General features: G+C 38.6%; 2 protein-coding genes across 2 annotated transcripts in view; one reads left to right on the forward strand and one right to left on the reverse strand.

Moving 5' to 3' along the window:
* Nucleotides 1-26,870, reverse strand: part of LOC134542763 (circadian clock-controlled protein daywake-like) — a 113,409-nt gene that overhangs the window by 66,392 nt on the left and 20,147 nt on the right. The gene's annotated exons all lie outside the window — the stretch shown is intronic.
* Nucleotides 112-16,576, forward strand: LOC134542764 (uncharacterized). The gene is made up of 6 exons (XM_063387271.1): nt 112-417; nt 6,463-6,555; nt 7,741-7,891; nt 10,953-11,092; nt 13,736-13,885; nt 16,296-16,576. Exons 1-6 carry the CDS (start codon nt 345-347, stop codon nt 16,445-16,447), a joined length of 759 nt encoding a protein of 252 aa, XP_063243341.1. The 5' UTR covers nt 112-344; the 3' UTR covers nt 16,448-16,576.

Raw genomic sequence — 26,870 nt, forward strand, 5'->3', positions numbered from 1 at the left:
CGTTACCGCGCGCATCCGATAGAACGGGGTCGCCGAAACCCCCGCGCGCGGAGGAAGCCGGCCAGGAGGACGGAGGAAGAAGTAAGGCAACCTGCGCACTCGGCACGGACGTCACTCCGCGATGATGGGGTTTACCCACGGGGGCAGGTCGCGGGGAGGTTGCCTTATTACCGGCGTCCTTGCGCGCGGGGCGATGTAAACATCGAGATTGCTGCTGTGGCCGGGGGAGGGGGATCCTAACAAAGGACACCCCGGCGAAGGTCACGGCGAGGGGTGGGAGGAGGTATAAAGGCGGCGTCTTGGCGTGGGATCGGCGCCAGAAATTATCTTCACGTTGGTTCAGGATGAAGTGCTTCGTTGTTGCGGTCCTGCTGGTGGCGATCTGCGCCTCTGTGGTCCTGGCGCAGGCGAAGAGGCGTAAGTAGCGAGCGATCGGCATCGGGACCACGAGGAGGACTTGACGTTAGATTTATGCGCAGGCACCCAAAAATTGGTCCACAAAAAAAATTTCCTAAGTTCGTGCGTTGTAAAAGACGTTGCGTGATAACAGATCCGTGCCTTCAGTTTAAAACCAAAATTCAAAAATCTTTTTTTTCCTAGCCTTTTTTGTTGTTATTTTTTTTCCTTCTTTTAAACCAAGTGTGTTTCGTGCCATAACTTGGCTGTATTGTATTTTCCACGCCGTTAATTAAAACTATGTTTACTTATTTTAAAAATGTGCTGACATCGTAATTAGTCTGTGCCAACATTGTATTTAGTCCGTACCAACATTGTATGTAGTCCGTTACCAACATCATAGATAGTGCGTTCCAACATCTTAGGTAGTCCGTGCCACCCATAGTTAGGCCATTTCTGCTGATAAACAGGACGTTTAATGAAACCACAAACGCTACAAGAACGATTACAGTAGTGACTTCAAAAATCAAATCATATCAAAATCAAAGAAATATATATATAGCCTGATCACAGTCAAGCCTAGAAGCCTACTAAAATAATAATAATGTGATGTAGGTATGGTCAGACGTTTCTGACAGGTCCTTCAGCAAATTTAGGGACGCACAAAACAAATACACACTCATGTATGCCATGTATGCTGATCATGTATGATCAATTAATTTGAGAAATTTATGACAATATCCAGTGGACAGAGTCTGGGTGTTCACTGGAGCGGCTATCAAGAAAGGGTCACTTTATCTTGAACATGGTGTACTTTCACAAAGGTTGGTTGTAGGTTAATAAAATCAGACGAGGTAAAAAAGAAACAAACAAGTCAGTACTAGCTGGTGTTTTTTTTTTTTTCCAAGCCTTGGTGTTGCGAGAGCTGGGCACCTGGTTCAGACCGCAAGGCAAGTGCAGCTGCGGTCGAGAACAGGTTTAAGCCAATTTGTTAAAGAGGTGTAAACTTACTGATGACTGCATGAGCATTACGTAAACTATAATTTACTGAATTCTCTTACAATTTGCTAAAGCTGATAAAGTCTTCAAGACGCAACGAAAAGTTTAGTTATTCATAATTGTTATCAAAAACAAAGGAATATTTTAGGTTATGTTACCCAACTGTTGCATTCGTTTGAGAAAAAAAATGAACGTGGACACGTACTAAGCGATTGAGAACGAACTAAAGATCGTTGCAGAAAAATAAGGACACATTGAGAAAGGGCCGAAAATACGTAGAGTATCTGGTTTTAACGTCGAAAGTCTGGATAACAAAGCACCAACAAAGTTCAGGAAGAGGTGGCTCGTTGGTGGTGAGAGGAAGGGGGTATTGAGCGCCCCATTCTATGGTAAGCGTTAGTGAAACAATTCTGCAATACTGCATTTTAAGTTCCGCTTAAAACGATAAAGAGTTTTCTCTTTAAAAATTTAATAAGTATTGTGAAAACTTGAATAGACATTTCCAAAAGTGTTAGAGTAGTATTATTACCTGTGCTATTGAATTATTTTTTTAATAAATTGTAGTTTCATGAAATTAAGATGCAAATAGTATTTGTTGGCCGGTGTGGCGCATGGGTTCTGGGTATGGAAGCGGAGACACTCTCCGCCATCTTGGATTCTGACTCAAAACTCCTCAAAATCCCTCGAAAATTACTTATATTTTCCTTTTTCAAGGTGTGGAAAAACAGTTTTTAGGGAAATTTTTCCCGTTTTATTCCTCAAAAATTCATAAATTTGAAAATCGAAATGCCTCAAATTACTTTTGCCTTTGAAAGAACCCCAATTCCTAAATTTAAAAAAAAAATCTTAACACTCCTAAAAGCAAGCCACCCTAAGCCGCCAAGGTCACGACCTTGACTTTGACCGTAATCACCATATCTTTAATTTTTGTCCAATAATTTCCGAAAAAAAAATTCCAAACAAATATTAAAAACATTGATTACGTCACACCCGCCATCTTAGATTCTAGAAATTTTGCACAGTTCATAATGTTCGCCATTAGAAAATCCTTTTTTATGCTATAAAATCACGAAAAAATTTAAAATTCATAAAACATTTCATAAATTTTAATAAAAAGTTTTTGAAAAATGCACTTGTGATATGGAGTCCTCGGTTCGCACCCGACGAGGCAATTCGACCAGGTAGGTATGTTGTACAGTCATGCAGAAAAGTAACCTGTATATGCCAAGTGCGTTTTGGAGTTCCCTGTTTTAATGATGAATTATCGGAGTTATTTAATAGCACATTCGTATTTGGTGAAATTAGTTTTCTTGCTTGATCGTAAATGTTAATGATTTCATGAAATGCTTTCATTTTGTTGATTTACGAGATATTAAGACTTTAAGAAAAACACCAATAAAGCTAACTGGTCTTTACATTATCTTTTATTTGGTATTACTACTTTTCCCACCCTTCCCTTTGCTTGAAATTTTGAGAAGGTTCAAAGCAAGGTAGGATAAACTTCAATGGCTGGTGATTCGTCAACAACAAACGAGAATCGATGTCGTTACTGTGACAAGAAATTCTCTAACAACAGTAATGCGTGTCGAAAGTACTAAGAATCCTCCTCGCAAAATTTTTGGCTGTGAGAAATTCCATAAACAGTTTGCCAGAAAAGATAATATGAGAACGCACTTGAAGACATACAGAGGTCGTGCTGCAAGGCAAGAAAATAAAGGTTTCGCTGCAACAACGATGCATCGATGTGCATAAGAGTACACCGGGAATTGGTACAACTGCAGTAACATCAGCATTTGGTTCGGGTCTGAAAGGTTCGTCTTCATCGACTAAAGATACTTGCGGCTACTGTGATGCCCAGGGGTGCAACAACAGGGGGGGGGGGGGGCAAGGGTATTTTGCCCCCCCTCTGAAACCTTGAAGTGGGGGCAAATGGGGTCAAAGAAAGTGCTGTGTAATCAATTTTTAGATAATAAAACTGCTTAAATAGCACCATTTTCCACCTTGAAATACCAATTTTCCCCGGGGGAGGACCCCGGACCCCCGGCTTCAACAGGGGGCATCGATGATTCTTTATAAAAAGGTATATTGCCCCCCCCCCCCTTTAGAAATTTAGTTGTTGCGCCCCTGGTGATGCCATTCGCATTTTCCCATTATGCACGAAGAAATGAGAGAAGTACATGTACGAAGAATCCTTCTCGTATGAAGTTTCGCTGTGATGAGTGTCATGTAAGGTTTACTCGTATTGACAGTTTGAGACGACACGTGAAAAACTGTAAAGGTGAAATCCATGTGCCTACTGTGGAACTATCTGCAGACATTTCAACTCCTCGGTTTAGGTTGAAGACTCGTATGCGTACAAGCACAAAAGCAGATGTGTCGCAACCGATTGCGATGACTTCTGGACATGACACTAAACACACACTGTGCTCGGTGCATTACAGATAAATGATGATGGATTCCAATTGGCGCAATCTGCATATCGTGGAATTTTGAAATACTATTATTATCTAAATACGTTCAGTGAGTCGAAAGACATTCGTACTTTTCTTCTCGATATCAAGCAGAACATTATAAATCAGTTTACTGATGAATTAACTACATGCGGGTCTTTAAAATATAACTTGTGGCTTATCTGCGTGTATGGTAAACCGTATTCGTTCGAGGACAAGACAGTGAATACTCCCATTTACAATTCCAATCATGTTAAACAGTCTGCTAAACAATTTATCGAGAAACTCTGCCGGGATAAAAAGACTATGTATGAAAAGGATCTGGCTGGTCTCTGTCTTCGGTAAACCATTTGGAACTGAGAATTATTCAGTTCAAGACAATTCAGAACTATTAGATTGCTAACTTTAGCAAGTGTTCCTGTAGTAGTGTAGGTTTTATGTATCAAATTTGTATTCGTAAAAATCTTATGTTTTTTTTTTCGAACCTGTCACTTTTATGGTATTTTTAATTAATTTTTTTTGATCGACCAAGGTTTGAAGCAAGGACAGTGAATCCATATAATCAATCAGTAAATTATGAAGTGATTTTTAAAATTAATTTTGGAATTTTTCACGAATTCCTAACTTAATAATTGGAGAATTTCAATATTATGATCAATATGTGATCATCGGCTTACTGTAGGCTAGTAGACTAGGAACCTAAGCTACTTTTAAGGTTTTCCAACATATTTATTGAATTAATATTTTTTACATAAAATTAAATATTTTACATCGATCAAGTATCGCACTAAGGACATGAATCAATCGACTCGATCATTGTTTTAATAAGTGTTTTATATGAATTTTGGAATTTTTTCGAATTTCTAGCTAAATAATTACGAATTTCCAAGATGGTGCCAAAATATCAAGATGGCGGGCGCCACAGTAATAAATGATTACTGCACTCTAGTGGGTAAAATTTAAACAAGCATAGTGGTAGAATCACTCTAGCATACGAAAACAATATGTCGGATCCAAGATGGCGGTCTCCAGCAGATGAAAACAAGATGGCGAACATGATGTCATACAAGCTGACGATATATATATTCCTTGGCATTAGTGGTGGGAGCTCAGTCTGCCAGTGGCTCCGTGGAGGAAGGATAAATCGTCATATTTAATCCAATTTCCTCTTTGGGTTCGAACCGACGACTCCATATCATAAGTCCGTTTTTTTTTTAATTTATTAAAATTTATTACATAAATTTTTATGAATTTTAAAATATTCTTGATTTAATATCATAAAAAAAATTTCTAATGGTGACCATAATAAAAAATGCTAGGTTTCTAGAATCCAAGATGGCGGGTGAGACATAAGCAATTTTTTTTATTTTTTCTGAATTTTTTGGTCAAAAATTAAAAATTTTGTGTTTACGGTCAAGGTCAAGGTCGTGGCCTCAGCAGCTTAGGGCGGCTTGCTTTTAGGAGTCTTAAGCCATTTTTTTAGGAATTAGGGTTCTTTCAAAGACAAAAGTCTTTTGAGGCATTCCAAATTTCGAATTTTTTTAATTTTTGAGGAATAAAACGGGAAAATTTCCCTAAACACGTGGATTTTTCCCACGAAATAGGGAAATTTAAGAAGTATTGGGGAATTTTCAGGAATTTTTGAGGAGATTCGAGTCTAAGATGGCCGCCGTGAAGCCAGAATCCAAGATGGCGGACAGTGTCTCCGCCTCCACACCCAGAAACCAGGTGCCGGACCGGCACTGATGCACAAGATTTTAAGTAATATTTTACTGCTGAGACAGCTTCGCAATCACATTGGTATCAAACCTAAAAGCAAGTATGTTTATAAAACTCCCGTGCGACACACTCGTCCGCTCCTCGTGGACACAGCAAGCTGGTAACACGGACCAAGCCTAAAGCACAACCGCTGATCATCTTCTTAGATGACAAATTGCAATTGAAATGAACAATATCGATTGCAATATCCGGAACAACTATCGACGCAGTATTTTGTCGATATTTGGATAGACTCGAATCGCGAATTTGTGTATCATATTTTGGTTATCATAAAATTCCACTGAAAACATGACACTAGTGAATATAGATATATATTTCAACGAATATTACATGTGTTTCAAACATTTGTCTACCCTACCAATTTTCTATCCCTCTATCTGTGAATTTTAACTTCTAACGCGCGTAGTTGTCAAACAACTTTTTTTCATGTTAACTCGTCTTAAATTAATTGTTTTAAGTTAGACTCATAAAAGTATGTAAAAGGTACTAATTACAAAATATATTTCCAAACAGTATTAAAATTAGTCTTTTCTGACGAAACTCTTTCCTAGGCTTTTCTTTTCTTGTCGTCGACTCTATATGGCTTTAGTAAAACCCTTTTTGGGGCTGATAATTTTTAAAGAACGGTATCAAAGGTCACTTTTATTAGAGCTTGTAAATCACGTAGATCTTATCATGACGTGTAGAGGGCAATAGGTTATTGGTATCACTTGGACTTGTTTAATTCTCGTATAATGTGACGTACGGAAGCTTCTTTCCATTAATTTCACTGTTTATACATGTCACAGTTTTACTACAATAGTAATTTTTCTCATTGTGGTTTGTATTACTGTTTTAGCTGCCTATCTTCGACTGTGTTCAAGAAGTGATCCACAGTTCGACAAATGTATGGTTGGGAAAGTTCAAGAATTATTGCCGAACCTTTTGGCCGGTAAGTTTGCATGAAGTACTTACTACATAGTTCTTTAAACAATGTAAGCATAAATTGTTTTGGCTCCTAGAGGACTTAATCTCAATAGTTTGTGATTTGATGTTCTTTAGCAAAAATTTTATTACTAATGAACAAATACTTTGTCTGAATTTACGAACGTTACAGCCTTAAAAAAATAAACTGCACTTGCTAATGTGATTGTGACTATCTGAGTTTTATTAATGCAGTTATCTTTAATTTCCCTTCTACTAACGGAAATACATCTTTAATTTTCCTTAATATTTTCTCCAAAAAAAATTTACGACTATGTATTACATCAAGGAATAAAAAAATAGTGTTTGGATGTCAATAATAATTGCATAACTACCTTAGTGGGCATAATATGAAATCCGTATGGCATTCAATGCTGGAAACATTAAGATAAAAATGTTCAACATATTTTTACTGCATCGAATATGAGAAAATGTTAATTCGATCTTTTTTTTTATATTGGTGAACATATGGGTTGTTATGTGCATTAAGTTCTTTAAATGTTCCAGGAATTTATAAAAGTTTCCAAAACATTTCCAGATGAAAAATAGTTACTTCGAAATCTATTTACGCCTGCAGGCTGTCCCGAAAGGAATTTTTTTCACTTTCTAATGACGATACTCTTTCTCAAATATGGTTTGAAGGCCCTTCAGAAGGTAACTTTGTGCGAGATATTCTTGTAGAATCAATTAATTTCAATACGTAAATATAATTTATTCGGATTTTAATAATTCTAAATTAATCTTTATTGTTATTAATCTTCTGTACTTCCGTCATATAAATAAATTAGCAAAACCATCGTTAAAAATTTCAGTTCACGTTTAGCTTTGAAACTTCAATTTAAAGAGTTCTTTTCGATTATTTTTTTTCGTGATGCCCTTTTTTTCTGGGAGCTTTTACAACAACCAAAACGGGTAGGGGAGCAATTGTGAAGCCAATATCCCAAATATTAGTGCCCCGCAAAGTCTAGAGTCACCTCTGCACAGTGACTTCAAACTACGTCAACAGCATGCCGTCTGCTGACATTTCAGAACTCCATGATTGCTACCATTGTCATTTATCACGAAACTTTTCTTTGTTCCCCGGTGTTCGTAACTGTGCTTCCACCAGAGCCAGCTGGGGGGTCACTCCTGAATCCTTCAAACTGTCGATCAGGTGACCCCGAGCTCGGGCTGCCCTCCCTGAACCCCGTGCACATCGACGAGCTGCGTCTGGACAACGACATCACCGAGGAGGTCAAGTCCCGGCTGCTGGTCAGCGACCTGTACATCCACGGCACGGACTCCGCCAAGGTCACGGGCGTGAGGTGAGACCACAGTGCGCTGGGGTCCAGCCGCGTCCAGTCGGTGCCCCGGTGCATTTCCGGATCTAGCTGCGTCAAAGCTTTGAATATGTATATACTGTATAGAAGTCGCGAGTGGACAGGATTTACTCTACGTTTTTCAGGAGCGTATGATGAGCAGCTTGGGAACTTCACCACTGCAGGGCGCTGCCGTAACGACCTGTATCGTCTTAGGTAGTTATTTACACGTTAGAGCGCAGCACTGTCGCCCGCTGTCATTCCCCGCACCCCTCACCCAACATTCACTGCAGCTCAAGGTCGTTTAACGGGAGTTTGTGCGTCACAAAACTGTAGGGATGAGAGGTGGGGTAAATTTTAACCTGGGCTGGCGACTTCTATACAGTATATATATTCAAAGGTCAAAGTGATGTGCGTTCCTGTAAGCTAGAGCCTTTTGAGATCTAGCCATGTAGTAATAGTACTATGAACATGTAAGCTAATCTTTTGGATGTTTATCTGCATCAACATAGTACCGCGTACCTGTAAGCTAATGCCTTTTGAGATCTAGCCACGTTGTAATAGTACCTACCATGAACATGTAAACTAATCTTTTGGATGTTTATCTGCTTCAACATAGTACCACGTACTTGTAATCAAATGCAGGTAACCTTTTTGTAACATGGTTGAAAAGACCGCATGTTCACGATAGTTCTCTTTTTTTTTTTCATTGCATCCTTTGTGTAGCTTCCGTCACGCTACTGTGATTTCAACATCAGACGAAACAAACATTGTACAGCTTTCCTATAAACTATCTTGGCTGTACAAGTATTTAGCAAAGTTTTAAAGTACTTCTTACTTATTGCGTATCCAGTTGTCTTTTAATATAAATTCAATAAGATGCAAAGCTGAAGAATTACCAAAATATATTTAATTTTGAAAATATATATAAACATTTGAGGAACTTTGTTCCCGGAAGTAACTTTTCTGTGCAACCTATCCAATTGTAATTTAATACAATTGTATTTTAATAAAAAATATTAAAATAAATTATGCAGTTGAATGTGTTTGTGATTTGAAACTGCAACATAACCAAAATATACTTTATTTGAAAAAAAAATTAATTATAATAATTTGATAACTGGATATGCAATAAGGCACAATTACCAGTTTCAGAGCTGTTTAGTTTCGATAGTGTTTTATACCACACTGTTATGGACAAGGGCCTAGAGATTCGGTGCCTCCAAGTTTATATTGGGCGACAAACTCAGTGCTCATTAATTTGAATCACGATGGGGTTTCTTTCGATGGTCCTCTTTCAGTTGTAGAGTGAGCCCGCAGGTTATATTGGCTTTAGAGGTTCTGCCACATTGTGAGTTCGCTAACAAGCGAGGCGAGGGTTACAGGTTCGAGTACAAACCACGACGTTGATGAAATTCGTGTGCATGGAGTCTGTAATCAAATTGTTTGTATCTGACTGTATTCTACTGGGAGGTAGTTCTGGTCGCTTACAGCACGTCTGAATGAATCCCCACTCCCTTGAAGAGTGGACGCAGTGACAGGCCAAACAGCTCCGGTGCTAGCCTGGGCAGCTAGTGGAGGTTGGATAGACTTGGGCCAAATCACAGGCTCTCTGGGTGGTCTGAGGAGTCCCAGAGACGTGACAGACTTGGTAGACTCGTAGGATGGGGATTCCTATGAGTCAACCACAGGTTAGCCGAATGGTCCAGAGGGGGTGGCAGTGATGCTGGGATGGGTTGCCCTAGCCTCGCATTGTGGCTCCTCCTCAAACACCTCCAATTTGTGATTAAATGGCGTTCCCATTTCCCTACGGCTCTAGGGAGTTCACGGGAGTGTTTGCCAGTAAATCCAGCACGTTAAACTATTGCAACTCTTCTGCCGGAGAAACTGTCTTCTGCTGGGAGTCTTCTCTGAGGTTTCCTTTACCGGCACATGTCGCATGGTGAGGTAACGAACGCGCAGGCAGTTGGTGGCTCTGAGCGCTTAGAGATTGACCTGGGGAGTCACTGCTCTAACGAAGGACGGACTTTGTGAGCGGCTGAACAGCTTCTGGTAAGGTAGTAGAGGTTGGATGAACCTCAGCCAGATCACAGACACTCTCGGGGGGGGGGGGGGCTGAGGGGTCCTAGAGATGTGGTAGACTCGGTTAAGCGCCTTGTGATACTCTTTGGAAGGGTATCTCCCGACTCAATCACAGGCTATCCTAAGTATGTTAAGGGGGAGTGGGTGGCAAAGATGTTGGGATGGGTCGCCTCAGCCTGTCTTCGTGGCACTTCCCGTAACACCTCCAAGTCGCGATGAAATGGCGTATCCGTTGCCCACCAACCCAGTTATACCTGGTCCCGTCAGGGACTAACATTGGCGTCTGACAAGATGGTGGATGAGTCATCTCTATTCCTTCACGTCTCGTCATCCTCGGCTTCCACGCGTAACCTTGCAAAGTAAAACTCCTATTGTTATCTTCAGTGTCATTTACATCAAACACTGTCACATACTTGACTTTTTTTTTCATTTGGCATTCAGAAAAAAACAACTAAAAAAGCCTTTCGAAATTGGTTATGTAAAGGACTGGAAAAACCGAGACACCTTTTTTGCTGCAGACACTCCACAATCACGTAATTGAAGACCAATTAATTTAAATGTATTTTTTTTATCGCTGATAAGAAAATTACAAATGCGTGTTGCCACTAATGGAGCCATTCATTTAATTAGAATTTATGTTAATGGTATCGATAAAAGTATCGTTATTGTTTTTTTTTCACTGCCTTGTTTTGCAGCTTTTTTTTTTTGTATAATACCTCGAATACACTGACTTGTATTTCTTATACGATCACATTCCGATATTGTTTACAATAAGTGGCACATTTCTATGTGGATCAGTTTTCTGATTATTACTGGAGTCTTTTTTTTACAAGCATGCGTTATTTTCCAAGGGTGTTTCTGACTAATTGTCATTCCTAAACCTCACGATGGTCCTGCGGAGTTAGTTTCACAGATTCTCAAGCAACTGCGCCGGTCAAATGAAGCCCTGTACAGCTTCTGCAATTATTTTTTTTGTGACCCCTAGTTCGACGTTCGCGGACTCGCGCGTGGACCTCGACGTGGGGCTGATCTTCCCACGACTCGTCATCGAAGGCAACTTCCGCTCCGACGTCCGGTTCAGAGGCCTGCCTTTCATCAACAAGGGCGCCTTCAACATCTCGCTGTGTGAGTGCCGGTATTTCGATAATGATACTTATAGTACTACTAGCTCGCTGTAGGAAAGGTTTTGATGGAGATTAAAAACTGACGAAAACTAGCTTCTACTGCGCAGCTTAGGTTCCCCCCTTCCTTCTTTGCGACAGAGAGGGGAGTGACGGTAGAAGCTAGTTTTCGTCAGTTTTTAAATCTCCATCAAAACCTTTCCTACAGCGAGCCAGTAGTAATATGTTAATTGTATACATTATCAAGAACAATTTACCCTCGATCATTTTTGGAATATCCTGATTACGCTTCAAAATTATTTATTGTTATTTATATACGTTGATAAGCCAGGTTTTGGGTCGGAATGCAAGGTAAGGAAAATACGTAAAACTTTAGTAGCTTGGCTTCTGGGTTGTAGCTGCGTCCTTGGCGAATAATTCACCGACGTTTCGGTCGACATTGCAATCGCCATCATGGAGCAGTTACCTATTGAGACTGCAATGTCGACCGAAACGTCGGTGAATTATTCGCCAAGGACGCAGCTACAACCCAGAAGCCAAGCTACTACAGACAATGGCCATGAAAGCCTGCGAGCATTATTTACGTAAAACTTTAATTTAACGCAAAAGTCTCACCTAACACTCTTTTAAAAGTTACCAGAATTTTTAATTTGCCTGTAGCATTTTTTTCAGGTGTACAGTTACTCCTCTGAATTTAGTAGTTAACATATTTTGTATTTTATTCCATTCTTACCATCTCATTACTACATTTATGTTACATACGCTGTGAATTGGTATTTTTTGTCATTATTCCGGATAAATTAGAGACTAATACCGAACAGACAAATCAGGCGAGAGTGTGGAAGAAACCTAGCGGCAAGAAGTGTGACTACTAAAATATTGCATGGACAAATTATTTATATCTGTTAAATACACATGATACCAACATTATAAAAGCGAAAAGTAAGTTCTTTTCGTTTTTATAATGTTGGTATAATGTTTATTTAACAGATACAAAGTTCATTTCAGGCATATCGTCTGCCATCTATCGGACTGACGTGACAACAACGCCAGGTTTTCACACAAAAATCTTAGCACTGTCCGATATTAGGCTAGTCTCTAATGGTTTTAATTATCACACACTTTTTTATCTAATGATATTCCTAAAGTTTTGTATTTTTAAATGTTTTGTATTCTATGCATTAGGTTTATTTTAATTTTATTTGCACTCCTATATTTCCAAGGGAAAAGAAGAGGAAAAAAACTTGTCTGAGATTAGATTAACGAGTTATATTGATTTATGGTTACTAGTCTTCGTGCATTGGTATAAGTATTTTGGTAGGGTGCAATTCTGAAATTACATTTTCTCCCTCTATAGGTCCACTTCTTATGAATGATATTCTGCGTGGTTGATGGATTATGAGGTCATGGAGGATGATGAAGTTATTAGTCTAGTAATGTAAGGGTACAACTATATCACCCAAATCGTGAGGAATTCCAAATGCAAGTGCATACGATACTTGAACGTCGTTGATATGCATGAAAATAATAATATTTTAACTGAGATAAGGATAAGTTTTCTACCAATAAGAGAAAAATTTATTGACTAAATGTGGTTAGAAGATAATACGTAAAAAACATTTTGCATTTAGCTTTCATTAAAATATAGTAACATTATAATTCAATCTATGTTCAGTATCCTGAAGTGTATCTGTCGCTTGGTGCTGCATTCCCTGTTTACAATCTGCGACCTTTCTTTGTCCTCTGTTCGCTTTTTTTTACTCGCTCGATTATGTAACAAAGCCATATTTCTTATGGCTTTCCCATTGGTTTCGTGCCAACTATATTCCCGTTCTAATAACTCTCCCAGCATTCATCCACGCCATGAGTTGGTTTCCATGTAATTTTAACACTTCGTCACACTTATTAGCAACCAGTTTAATACGTAATCTTAGAAGCGTTTACACTTCGCTTCCAACTTGGAATTTGGCGCACCACACGTGTGGTGAGATCATTCTTTACGTAACAGCATAAGTTTTCAAAGGTATTAATCCAGTTTTTTAAGATTTTCAACAAACAAAATTTTTTACAAAGCTTGTTTACCTTATTAATTAACACAAATAACATTTTTCCCAAATGCTGTAATTTTACACGGGATTTCACGGCTCTACAACTCACTGCACGAAAGAAAATGCGGAACAAAATCAAACGGCCCAATCACAAGGCATGTTTTCAACCTGCGCTCACATCCTACCACCGCACTCGCCCAGCTGATTTTTATTATTATAATTATTTAATTAAAATAATTTAGGTTTCCTTATTTTATGACTACCATTATTTTTTTTTACATTTTATTATACATATTAATGACTACCATATATTATTTTTTTATAATTTTACTCTACTAAGAATAATATTTTTTACATTTACGTGTTTTTTCCTAAGTAGCTTTTATTTTTAAGACTAGTTGGATTTGTGAACAAATTATTTTAATTTTATCTTTTTTTTTTTTTTTCCTGTGATTTTAAAATTCCACGTAGGTTCAGAGAAAATATGTACATGTTGCGGCTCTCTGATAAAAACTGGGGGAATCAGTTGACTTGAAACTCGGCCCGTCTCCCTGGAAAGCGTGCCGACCCCTGGAGAGTCCAGAGTGCGTGTGTTGCAGCTGACGTGAGCATGACGATGCGCATGGAGGGCAAGACGTACCAGAAGGCAGGCGAGCAGCACCTGCAGATGCAGCACGTGCGCATGAGGCCCGAGATCGGCGACCTCAGCATCTACATCTCCAACCTCTTCGGCGGCGCCAAGGACCTCAGTGAGTGCCGCCGTCTGCGCCGTCTGCGCCGTCTGCGCCTCCGACACCGCCGCGGGTTCGAGTCCCGCCTCGCGGCCTGGCAGGTCGCGCGACCCCCGCGCCGCAGGTGGCTGTCACTAGACAGGACCTGCTCTGCTCCCGTTGCGAAATAACGGTTCGATCTAAAACAACGCCAGAGGGTCGTTCACATTCGAATCTGATGGATAATTGTATTGATGTGTTAACATCTTAGCTCTCGGCCTTTCGGCGTTTGGTGGGAGTAGTTTCGTGGATGGAACGAAAATGTGTAACAGCGGTGCTGCCATCTGTGGCGGATGGCGCGCACCACAGTTCACAAAGCCAAAGGAAAACTTAATAGTATTAACTGATCATTTAAATTTTTAAAAATGGTCATTATTTTAATAAAATTATTGTCAAAAATCGGGTTCCAAAACGAGGATTTAGTTTGTTTTTTTCAAGTCTTTTTTTCACTTGCATCGGAGCCATTTCATTATACCTATAGTTTTAAAATTCCTATCTGCAAATGGAATGACTCGATAGTCGACGTAGCTGCTCCAGCAGCGAAATATAGCGGCGGGTGCGGAAACTACGTGTGATTCGCGCCCAGAAATTTAGTTCAAAACCCAATTTGCGTATATTTATCACGCTCGGCATTATTTTAAAGAATTCTGCGTTAAAATTTCGTGCTCGAAGCCCGAGTTATTATAGTTGTATTTGCAACATGAGAACACATGTTCTCGTTACTGAGGTTAGATGTTACACATCTCTGGCGAATATTGTAAGACTAGCTCACATTTTTTTTTTTTAATGCTGAGACTTGGAAGCAAGATTAAATGTTAGTTTATAAAAATCTGGTTGATTGACTCGTAAAACGCTAAGTGGAGGAAACAATAGGCTATTTCATTTGTGTTTAAAAAAAAGATACAAATTAGCAAATGTTACACCGTCAGGTTGGTATCTTAGCGTATTAAATTCATGTTCGTAAAAGATCATTGGGTAATGTAGTTGTCTTTCTCGTGTATTAAAAATTATTAAATTGAATAAATACCAATAATATTGGACTGCCTCAAATTTGAAGGCATCGGGAGAACTCAATAAACGTTTATGTCCAAACAAAATCGTTTATGTTGCTTTTTGTATGTCCGTGTGTGTTTTAATGTAACAACCACTCGATAATCAAATATTGTACAAATTTAACAAAAGTTTATTTAAAATTTATTTAGAAAATTAAAGGCAAATTTAAATTCCAGTGTTAGCATTAACTATGGCTGGGTCCACAGTTTTACTCCTTGCCGTTTTCGTTACAATGAAGAATAGAATCGATGAGTTTACTTTTAAGTAGATGCATCAGATTTAGCTATTCAAGGTAGTGATGGGGGGAAATTATTGCGATCCAAACAAGAGATTTTTAAATCGGTTCTCGGGAGAGAAACCTCACGACACTCTCAAAATCAGCATATAATTGCGTTTTAACATTTATTTTTTTTTAAAAGTACATATTTATAAACTGATTCCTGGGTTAACGGTCTCTGTACGTGTGTGCTTGGATGGAATATCGGGTATCGATTATATTGTGATAATAGATGTATCGATTTTTATTCCGTTAAAATCCATCGATATCATGGAGGTATCAGTCTATGGGGGTGGGTGGTCTGTTCTGGAGTCGAAGTCAAATGGTCCTGCAATCGGATAGCGAAACAAACTGGCAAATGTGATCGTGCGCAACATCTCCCATGATTAATAGACCTTATAGGTTGGGAGACCTAAGATGCACATAAAGTTCTGCCATTCCCGATTACACCCGAACAATTCACCTTCGGCCAAACTTCGGAATTTGTTTTATTTTGCGCAGGAAAAATGAATGCAAACATTAAAAGTGGTCGGTTAGGTTAGCTACATTAAAACACTTTAAAAACACTGTGGACGGTTAGTTAGGTTAGTATAGCTACATTAAAATAAATACAGAAATATAAATATATATATAAATAAACCCGAGGTTGGCCGAAGGGGAATTGTTCGGGTGTAAACGGGATTGGCAGAACTTTATGTGCATCTTAGGCTTCCCTTATAGGTTTGGAACGTGTCGTTCGGTTTGTTTCTGCCGTCAACACAATGGGCAAAATGGGCATTTTTTAAATAAAATTATTGTCAAAAATCGGGTTCAAAACCAGGATTTAGTTTGTTTTTTCAAGTCTTTTTTTCACTTGCATCGGAGCCATTTTATTATACCTATAGTTTTAAAATTCCTATCTGCGAATGGAATGACTCGATAGTCGACGTAGCTGCTCCAGGCAGCGAAATATAGCGGCGGGTGCGGAAACTACGTGTGATTCGCGTCCATAAATTTAGTTGAAACCCCCAATTTTCCCCATTCTGCCGTCCCTGACGAGGCCGCGCTCTTTTTCCGCAGGCGACGTGGTGCTGAGCATCGCCAACCGCTACTGGTTCATCTTCTACAACGAGAACCTGCCCGTGCTGGAGGAGCGCTGGGACCCGCTCATGACGGGCATCATGAACTCGGTGCTGGAGCGGGTGCCCTTCGACCACATCTTCCCTCAGTAGGGGCCTCGCCCCCACCCCCCTCCCCTCTCACGAGGATGTGTATTATATGTGTGTATGTGTATGATTTACCACAAAAACAAATCAAACAGTTAAACAATAAAATCACGTTCTACAATTTAAAAACAAAAAGCCTTTTTTTCCCCCCTGTCAATTTTAGAAACAATACAAACAAAAAGCATGGCAGTTATCGTTATATATATATATATATATATGTGTGTGTGTGTGTGTGTGTTTGTAATTTTGAGTTGAAGATGGTTTTAGTATCTATGGACCATGAAACTATAAATATATAAATTTTCCGGAAGTGGAACCATGGTAACGGCTACAGTAGGTAGTCTCTCTTCGAAATATACCTAATAAAAATACTCTTATTTCAGTTCCGACTCAGTGTTGTTATTAAGCTTTTGGTCTCGCACACGCCACGTTGAATTTTTTTCGTTATTACGTCATCATATGTTCAAAAGATACTCACCAAGTGTCATATCATTGGTGTGAAAAGGCAAGCAGGTGATGAAAATTACGAAGACTAAGTGGACATCTGTTGAAAATATTTGTGGCCGAACACCAAATTTAAGAGAGGCATCGAGTTAAAATTACAGAAGGGGGGGGGGGGGGGGGGAATATCAGCGTGATAAGAACCGCTGTCGTTTGTGATCGCTTGAACACAAACACACTGCCGTAAGCTTCCTTGGCGGTCGTCATTTCCTACCGCATGCCGTATACCACGAGCTCAGATGTCACGCCTCGAAACCGGCTACACCCGGTCACCATGTAACCATGCAGACGTAGCCCCACCCCTGGGTGTGATCGGCTCAGATTCCTTGGTCGTGTTAGTCGCCGTGTCTTTACTTCGTCGGGGAGCGTTCGCGTCTCAAGCGAATGCATTTAAGCCGCTTTCTACTATAAAAATTGGTTGTCTGTAAAGTCGGTTTACGGACGATAGTTTAACGTGACAACGTCATAACAAAACATTGATGAAATGATTGCATACTTTTATGAATAAAATTGAATAATTTTTATTGAATTATAACTATTTCGTATGGATGCAAAGGCGTGAAATGAAATTTACAGTTTAATTGATAAATTTACTTTTATTTTCCCTTATTAATTCAAATATGTTTATTACTTTAACGAACAGATTATTTTAACAATAAATAATTTTGTACATGTTTGCTATTTAATTTCTTCCGATCTGTGTTATTCTGTTAAGGATAAGTCGATGATAGGAAAAGTAGGAAACGAATGGGAGTGTTTCAAGTTTAATAGGTCAAATTTAAAAGTCAAATCTATGGTTGTTCCAATCGAGTGGAATATAGATATATGCGGCGCAAGCGTTCAATGAGCGTAACGGGAAAAATAGGACAATGATTCAACCTTTTTCGTGCGTGCAGCCGGCGTTCATCGATTTATTAGACGTTTTCACGTCAAAAAAAAAAGAAAAAGCTTTCATGTGAGTTCGACTGTCTTAGCGCAGGGCGATCGAACTTCGCCAGTGACTGCCGCCGGTAGCTCTGCGCTCCCTCGCTCTGTGTCAGCGTGCTGATCAGTTAGGACTAGGCTCCACCCACCCACCTTGTCTGGTTCTCGCTCTCATTTTATTCTGATTTACCATTTTTTGACGTGATAACGTCTTATAAATCGATGAACACCGGCTGCACGCACAAAAAATTGTCACGTTCCGTCTGAGCCGAGCGTGCAATAACCGACCAAGCACCGTGCGAGAAAATCTTCTATAATATCAAACAGGTTAAGGGAGCGTTCAAGTATTACGTAACGCAATTTTTTGATATTTTTGACCCCCCCCCCCCTCTCCCCCATGTAACGCGCCGTAACGTTTTTCTGTAACCCCACCCCCCTAGTAAAACGTTACGTAACCCCAAGTGACCATTTTTACCTAAAAGTCACAATTATGTGACGTAACGTACCGGAATAAGTCACTAAAATACCTTTGTTATTGTTTTAATCGCGTTAATGTTATTTATTAACATTTGAAATGTCTTGTTTTTAAAAGCAAGAGCTTTCTAATGTTTTTTTTTGTCCTAATAAATTTTTACTACTCAATCATACATTTAGCAATCATACATTTAATTACGTCGTTTTCCTGACTTGGCTCTGTCCTTACACACTTTTTGCTTTATCCGCCACTGTTCTTCTCATGCATTCTCCTATTTTAGCGTTTTACTAATAAAGCGATTAAAATTAAATAACAAACTTTATTTCTAATAATTATTTTTACCTTTGGCAATGCAATTACAAACATAAAACTAACTGCAATAAAATATATTTGTCAAAATATTATCGTATTTAAGAATACGATCGAACGAAAACGAAAAACATTTAAAATAAAATTAGCCATAATTAAAATAAGTAGATTGTAAAAAAAAAACAATTCAATTGGAGTTTTACTGCTCCTCTGTCCATGGGTTTGCCAGCCACTCAGATTCTTTCATTACTGGCATCCGGAGAGCAGACGAAGGGGGTTCCGGAATTGTTAACCCGCTTGCATCAACTTCGTCTTCGTCGAGCCAATCGGCATCCTCAAACGATGTTTCACAGCGACGCACAATGCAGATATTTGCCCTTCTTGCAGCAAGTCGCTGTGGCCGTACTCGACTTTCACGAAGGTCTTGGGCAGTCTTGCCATGCATGAAACGATTGTGCATTTGCACACTCTTGTGGGATGTAAAAAAACCCACAGGTTGAACATACTCGGTTCTTTAGGTCGGATTGTACTGATGGGCAAAAGAAATCGTAAGGCATCTGCTTAAACCCTTCTAGAGGAGACGACAGATCAACAGACAACCTCACAAGAAGTGGCGAAAACTTGCATGATCCTCTATCTATCTGACTAGGTACCACGAACTTGTTTGCAGTTTGAAGGATTGGGCAGGGTGGCGGCAGGAAAGTTTCTGGAAAGACAGATTTTAATGCACTCCTCAAGCGGGAACAGCAGGACTCATCCGCGCATTTAATAACTTGCAAGAAATATTGCGATTCACGGACGTGAGCGCTATACCACGCCATATTAGGGTCTGCTGGATCCTGCAAGCTATCTTCAGGGTTTCTATATTCCGCCGAAACATCGTAGTTGTCAATTTTCATACAGTCGGTCGAGTGCTTGGAGCACATAAACGAAAAGGGTTGCCATCTTGGGAGAACAAAATACAAACAATTCAATCGGGAATCCTCCATAAAAAATAAACGAAAAGGGTTGCCAACTTGGGAGATTTTAATTCACTAGTTTTTTTTTATTAACCTTTCAGACCAATCGTCTTTCGTACCACAGCATTACTGTTGTGATGAGAGAAAATCTCACACATAGAAAACAGTGTATTTAGAATATCAATACCTATATAATTTCTAATATGGCGATTGGAGTCTACGTTGACAACCGAAGTATAACGAAGTCATCCGAATAGCGGTATTTTTTGTTTTAACTACTTTACTGGAGTGACGAGAAAAACTATCACAGCTGTCGATATATATATATATATATATATATATATATATATATATATATATATATATATATATATATATATATATAGCTTTACGTTTGGAGTTTAAAAAAAAAACAATATTCACTAATCCTGCAAAGCAAGCAGAAGCAATTTTGTGAAGGAAAAAAAATTAAGCTATCATGCCATTTGAAATTTTGAGAAAAAAAAGTTTTAAAAAATGCGTGAAAGAATCTGTCTCTACGCGACCGTTCTGAAGGGTTAAAAAAAAAAAAAAAAAAAAAAAAAAAAGTGACGTAACGCATAGGTCAACCCCCCCCCCCCTTCCCTTCCCTGTAACGCATCGTAACGTTTTACAAGACCCCCCCCTCCCCCAAATTCGTTACGTAATACTTGAACGCTCCCTAAGGCGGGATTATTAACTAATTATTCGTGACTATATTCAAACAAATTATTTAAATTAAATTTTCAAAAACTGTAAATAATATTTTAAAATTAAAAAAGTATGCAATTTTTCATCAATGTTTTCTTATGACGTTATCACGTAAAATTATCGTCCGCAAACCGACTTTACAGACAACCCCCCCCCCCCCCCCCCCTTTTTTTTTTATCAAGAGATGTGTCGAATATTTAAACTACAGAAAATATTTTGTACGCGCTAAGAGTCGCATTCCTATCTCCCCCTCCTTGTTCGTACTGTGGGAAACCTTCATTTCACAGACGAGAGAGCCAAACTCCCGATCGTGCATCTTCGGGTGTTTTTTTTTTTTTTTTTTTGTTCATTGTAAATGTGTTGATAAAAGGATACTAAGTGTCAATTAGGTTAGGTTAGCTACATTATAATTACTTTAAAACATTGTGGACGGTTGATTTGGTTAGGATAGCTACATTAAAGATACGGAAGAAGAAAAGCCAGCATGAACTTCGGGGAACTTCGAGTTTTGTCTCTCGTCTGTGAAAAGAAGGCTTCCCCTGTCGGCACGTGCAGTGCCAGTCGCGCCAACTGTCTCGTGTGAACGTGGCTTCCTTTTTTTTTTTTTTTGTTTTGTCCTTGGGGAGGTCAACCTGCCCCCTACCCCACGCGCGCCACGCGCGGCAGAAATGCGTTACGTAAACCCGACCCGGAGCACACGAAGGGGAGCCCGCGCATTCCTGGAGAACCAGTCTGTCTCAACCGTCTCGCAGCTGTCGCTCAATGATGTATCTTCGCTACCCGTTGCGTCACGTCCCCAGTTGTCTAATTTTTTAACATTCGAAGTTTTCATTTTTTTTATTTCATGTGGTAGTTTTATGGTTTGTGTGTTTTATTCTTATCCGAAAAATTTATGACCTAAACAAGTTTCAAAATTAGCATCACTTAGCGTACACGTTCGCGGCTTCCTGAGTTCAACAACATCTTGCTCACAACAAACTATCCCATACAAAAGCAAGGTTTATGAAACAGACAAAAAAAATGTTTGTTCGTGGTGACGTGTGCGTTGTTCTTAACAAACGCAGTCTTGACTGCACTGACCGCCGCCTTCAAATATTTTATCTTAAGAAAAAAACTATTGCATAACAATAGTTATGCCTAAGATGGCAAGTGCAGCTTATTAAATGTTTGGTAGTTAAAATTGCATTATGAATCTCGGAATATTTTATAGCTCAAAAATGAAACTTTTTCCGGCTCTCGTGGCTGTATTGAAATGCAGGACTAGAAACAGTGGCATTATAATTGCATAAAATGTAAATGAGGTATGTAAAAAGGTAACCCTATTTCTCAATTTATTTTTATTTAACACGTGAAAGTTTCAATCAATCAGTACTTGGAGCAAGCAATGCTTTGACAAATATCAATTAATATTTGTTGTGAATCTGCAAAAGAAGACGACTTAAGTTATTCAGAATCCGTATCATCCATCCGTTGATTCTTTTTTTCCCTTCTTTTTATAATTAGGTATATATTTATGATACAGATTTAAAATTTAAAATAATTACAAATACCATAAATTGATTCACATTCGAGGAGTTCGTTATGACCAAATCACTTCTCCTTACGTAAATGTTGATTGGACGAGTGAGTCAGCGACGCACTGCTCACAAATGTTGATCTCTTAACAGAATTTTTATTCATCAAAATAACTAACTAAAAAAAAACTTTTTTTTTGTTGTTTCAAAATCTCTCTGAAACCGTTTCAGAAAATTACTATAGTATAAAGTGATTTAAATAAGTAATTTAAATTATTTATACAAGTTATTTAAATCACAAAAAACTGAATAAAATGTATCTTATATTATTTGCATTAGTTTAGTGTGAAATTAATTAATAGTCTCCAGCTTGTAAACTGCGAGAGAAAGAATCACACAGCTGACGTAACAGTTATACACGAACTACTATATCTACTATACAGTATATATATATACTATAACTACTATACAGTAACTATACACGAATTACTGTGTTCAAGAAGAGTCTAGAGATAAACCCTGGTGTGTGTGGAACCAGAAAAAATTAAATAATACATCTGCAATGCAAGGAATGTTCAGATATTTTTGATCGGAGATGACAGGGTGTGAATTAACTTTTTTTAAAAAAAAGTACGTTTGAGATTCGTTTAAGCGGGGGATAAGTACGTAAGAATAGACTTTATCGGCCATGGCTGCAGTTGGGATACGTCTCGATAGTGACGTGGAATAATTTTGAGAAAGCATTAAAAGACCTAAAACAGATTAGGTTAACCGGGCCCAGAAACGAGGTCAGCTACACACTGTGATGAGCCAAGGCGATGTACTGGAACAGTTTGTGACGACATTGAAAATATTATATACACAGTGGAGCGATGGGAGGCATCTAGAACCCCTTAAACACGCTACTTATTCACGCCTTGGCATGCAAGCCATATTTTAAAGGAGCGTTTTTTTTTCCTTTCACCCTAGGGCAGGGTTGTCAGACCGCGGTTCGCGGGCCACATGCGGTTCTTTTCAGAGGATGTCACGGCTATACAGCTCACAAAAACAAAATGCGGAACAAACTCAAGCGGCCCAATCACAAGGCATGTCCTCAATCTGCGGGCACCTACCAACACCACACTCGCCCAACTGCTGTTTTATTTTATGTTATAATTAATTAACATATGTTAGGTTTTATTGTTTCATCAGTAGTGGCCTACTAACGATTACCATTTTTTTTACATTTACGTGGTTTTTTCACGTAAGTTGCCTTTATTTTAAAGAGTTTATGTTGGATTTGTGTATAAAATATTTTGAGTTTATCTCGTGGTTTTTTTTGTGGACTTAAAATTCCATGTAGATACAGAGAAAATACATGTTTTGGCTCTCTAAAAAAAAATTGGAAAATCTGTTTACTTAATATTTGGCTCGTCTCACTCGAAAAACGTCTGTCTACCCCTGTCCTACCCCTGTCCATTTTTGTACTGGCCCGAATTTCTGTTTTGTGTCAAAAATTTAATTCTGTCAGTACCTACGGAAGCCTAAACCATCTTTCTGACGGTAGCTAAATATTCAAACGCGATATCTGACTTTAAATCTAAAAAAATTCCTACATGGCACAACATGAGCTCAATTTAGTAAATAAATTCAAGACATTTAACACAGCAACTATTTGTTCGAATATCTTGGCTGCATTATAACTACAAAATAGTGAAATGTCTATCTGATCAATCGGGTGACGCTTTGTTAAGACAGCGACACTTTAAAAAACATTCAGCTTTGACATTGATTAATCATGTCTCAGATATGTTCCACACGGATCAGGAGCTGAAAACCAACACAGAACTGTATAGCCGGGGACCGAATAGTCGACAAAAATAGATCAACACAACACACGGCCCACTGCAGAATACGTCCGTCAATTAGGTAGGCCTATTAGTATTCACGCTTTGGGCTGGTTTAGCGGCGTTGATCTCGGAGTCTCAGCTGTGAAACAGAAACTCGTACTTTTTTTCTCCCAATTATGGTACGTAAGAAGATTGACTTAATTGACGTTATTAAATTCTCTTTATTTTTATTTTCATACCTCCCTGTCACCCAAGAAGAATTTACGAACTTGCTCGACCTCAAAGTTTTCCTTAAAAGATTGTAGGGATTACTTCACGCCGTTACTTTCGTGTAGAAAAAACCGTGACAGGAAAGCAATATATTTATATGTTAAATAAAATACATAGCAAATTTTTTTCACGTATACTGCAAGTGTTTAAAAGTTTAATATTTCCGAAACTGGTTAAGTTCAACACGAATTATTCAGGAGTAATTCATGACCAAAAAATAAAAATGATGTTATCATTCAATCAGCACTAGCATATATCATTCAACAATAGTGAAATATACGTTAATTTTCAAGAAGCGAGGAAATTTATTTGCAAAGTAACAGCTATCTTAATTTGAGAACACGATTATTTTTCACGTTCAAATGGCAAACGTGGGTTCAGAGTCAGTCACTGCCGTGTGCTCAAGGCCGAGAGGACGTGTTAGCGCGCGCGCTCCTCGGCCTACTTGGACATATCCCGTTCTCGTTTTGACGTGACAACGTCTAATAAATCGATGAACGCCGGCTGCACGCACGAAAAAGTGTCCCATTACGTACATTGTCCCGTTAATCTGTGTCCCGTTACTCTCATTGTACGCTTGCGCCGCATCTGTCTCTCTTCCACTCGATAGGAACAACCATCGATTTAAACTTTTTCGAGGCACATTAAACTTGAAACACGCCCATTCGTTTCCTATTTTTCCTATCATCGTCCTATCCTTAACAGAATAACACAGATAGGAAGAAGTTAAATAGCAAACATGTATAATAGTTATAGTTAAAATAATCTCTTCGTTAAAGTAATAAACATATTTGAATTAATGAGTACAAATAAAAGTAAATTTATCAATTAAATCAGGGGTGCCCACAAGGGGGGGTAACGACGCAGACTGCGTCATTAAAATTTCAGGGGGGGGGGGTTAAAAGACGAGAAAAATGTATATATTATTTACATAATTATAGCTTCTAATGTGAAAATACGTTTCTGGTGCTTTGATGATTGAAAGGGATCTTGTAAATCAAATTGGCAACCCTGCACTTTCCTCAACAAAAGCAGTTTGGCATCTGTCGGTTCAGGATGGAAATATTACCTAATACAACCAAAATTATTATTAGAAAATCAGTTTTAATTAATACAAAATGTGATAAAATATAATACTAAAAAGTATAATATTATAAAATAATTGAGAAAATGGCATAAAAAATTTCGGGGGGGGGGGATCATTCGTTTAGGGGGGGGGGTGAGTCATAGTGTTTGGGGGGGGGGGCACCTCTGATTAAATTATAGATTTCATTTAACTCCTTCTTTGTATCCATACAAAATAGTGATTATTCAATAAAAATGATTCAATTTTAATCATAAAATTATGCAATCATTCCATCAATGTTTTGTTATGACGTTGTCACGTTAAACTATCGTCCGTAAACCGACTTCACAGACAACCAATTTTTTTTATTTGTATGGTGAATTTTTCAAACATTAACTCTTCATTGTTAGATCAACCTTATTTCCAGGGGCTCCCGCAACCCCAGTTTAATGCTTCATCTTTACATTAACTACAGATGTTGTTAATTAGTTTAAATCGTCTCCCAAGAAGACGGTGCCCGAAACGGCTGACGGACGGGAACGGAAACTCTCAAGCGTCTAAATGGAATGTTTATTTAAATCTGTTATAAGGTCGATGATCTGAAGATTTGAAATATGATTCTCAAGATCTGAAGTCGCAGAGATCAAACAAGAACTAAGATATAATTAAACAAAGATTTTGTGTTAAAAAAAAATGAAAAGTCCTCAAGGATTCTTCAACTGGTGAGAAGGTGTGGGGTGCGTGTTGTATCTCCCGGTGGCTCAGGTAGCAGCAATTTTTTTTATCTTCTCGTGACTGACTTCCTAGTCAACGAGAAAAGAGCGATGTCAGAAGCGGCGGCAACAACACCCAGCCTATTGACCAAGACCACGACTGGTCTATTTCAGTGCAACACAGGCGCAAGTCCAAGATAAATGTTATCGCCGACGAAAATAGTGTTCGACAACCGAAGCAAATGTCCATGCAAATGGGAATCAGAAACATTCCCTCCTTGAAAATGGTCGGCAAAATAACATTTAAAAAAAACTAAAGACCTTTTTTTTACCGATAGGATCCTTCTGTGCAAGAACACGACATACGTGAATATATATATCCAATTATCTCAACAAACCCCATGTAAAAGTAGCGAAACTCCGGACACCAGTTCGATTCATGTGCTTCATTCCTTGTATCTGTTCTAGAATAATATTTTACTAGAATCAATAACGTTGTGTTTTGGCCAAGTGGATGTTTAGTAAGCCCCTTTCACGGCAAACTTCGTCCTGAAAAAAATTTCCAGCAACGATTCTTTTTCACTTACTCTTGGTAACTCAGCTAAGACAGGCCCTGAACCCCTGTCAGTATTGAATACTGCTTCGATTCCATCACAGGTGCCTGGGGGAGAGCCTTAAAATTCTTGTGTGCAAATTATCCCCATGAAGCGGGAATTTTTTTTATCAAATGTCAGAGGTCTTAGAACAAAATCTATTGAATTTCTCGATAATCTAAAATCCATATGGGATACGGTTTGGACACTTTTGAAATACGGCTCGTGATTTAGATTACGGTTGTATTCCAACAAGGTAATGCTTATTCTCTACTTTACCCGAACATCTTGGAATACTGCCCCAAGAGGCTGTTGTCATTGTTACCTTAATATGAGTTAATATTCACTTGTAGAATATTTTAATTGACAGTTTTTTTTTTTTTTCAGTATGCAGCTTGATGCTGATTGATGTGTATGTTTAGCACAGGAATTATCTAGTTTTCCTCGATCCATTTTTGAGGGAGTACCGCGATAACAATTTCACTTAAAGAATGAGTAAAGAAATAAAGAGCTTTCGTGTGGTGTCGCTGCGTGTCGCGTCAAATCA

This window comes from Bacillus rossius, assembly GCF_032445375.1.
Source record: "Bacillus rossius redtenbacheri isolate Brsri chromosome 9 unlocalized genomic scaffold, Brsri_v3 Brsri_v3_scf9_2, whole genome shotgun sequence".
NCBI lineage: Eukaryota > Metazoa > Arthropoda > Insecta > Phasmatodea > Bacillidae > Bacillus > Bacillus rossius.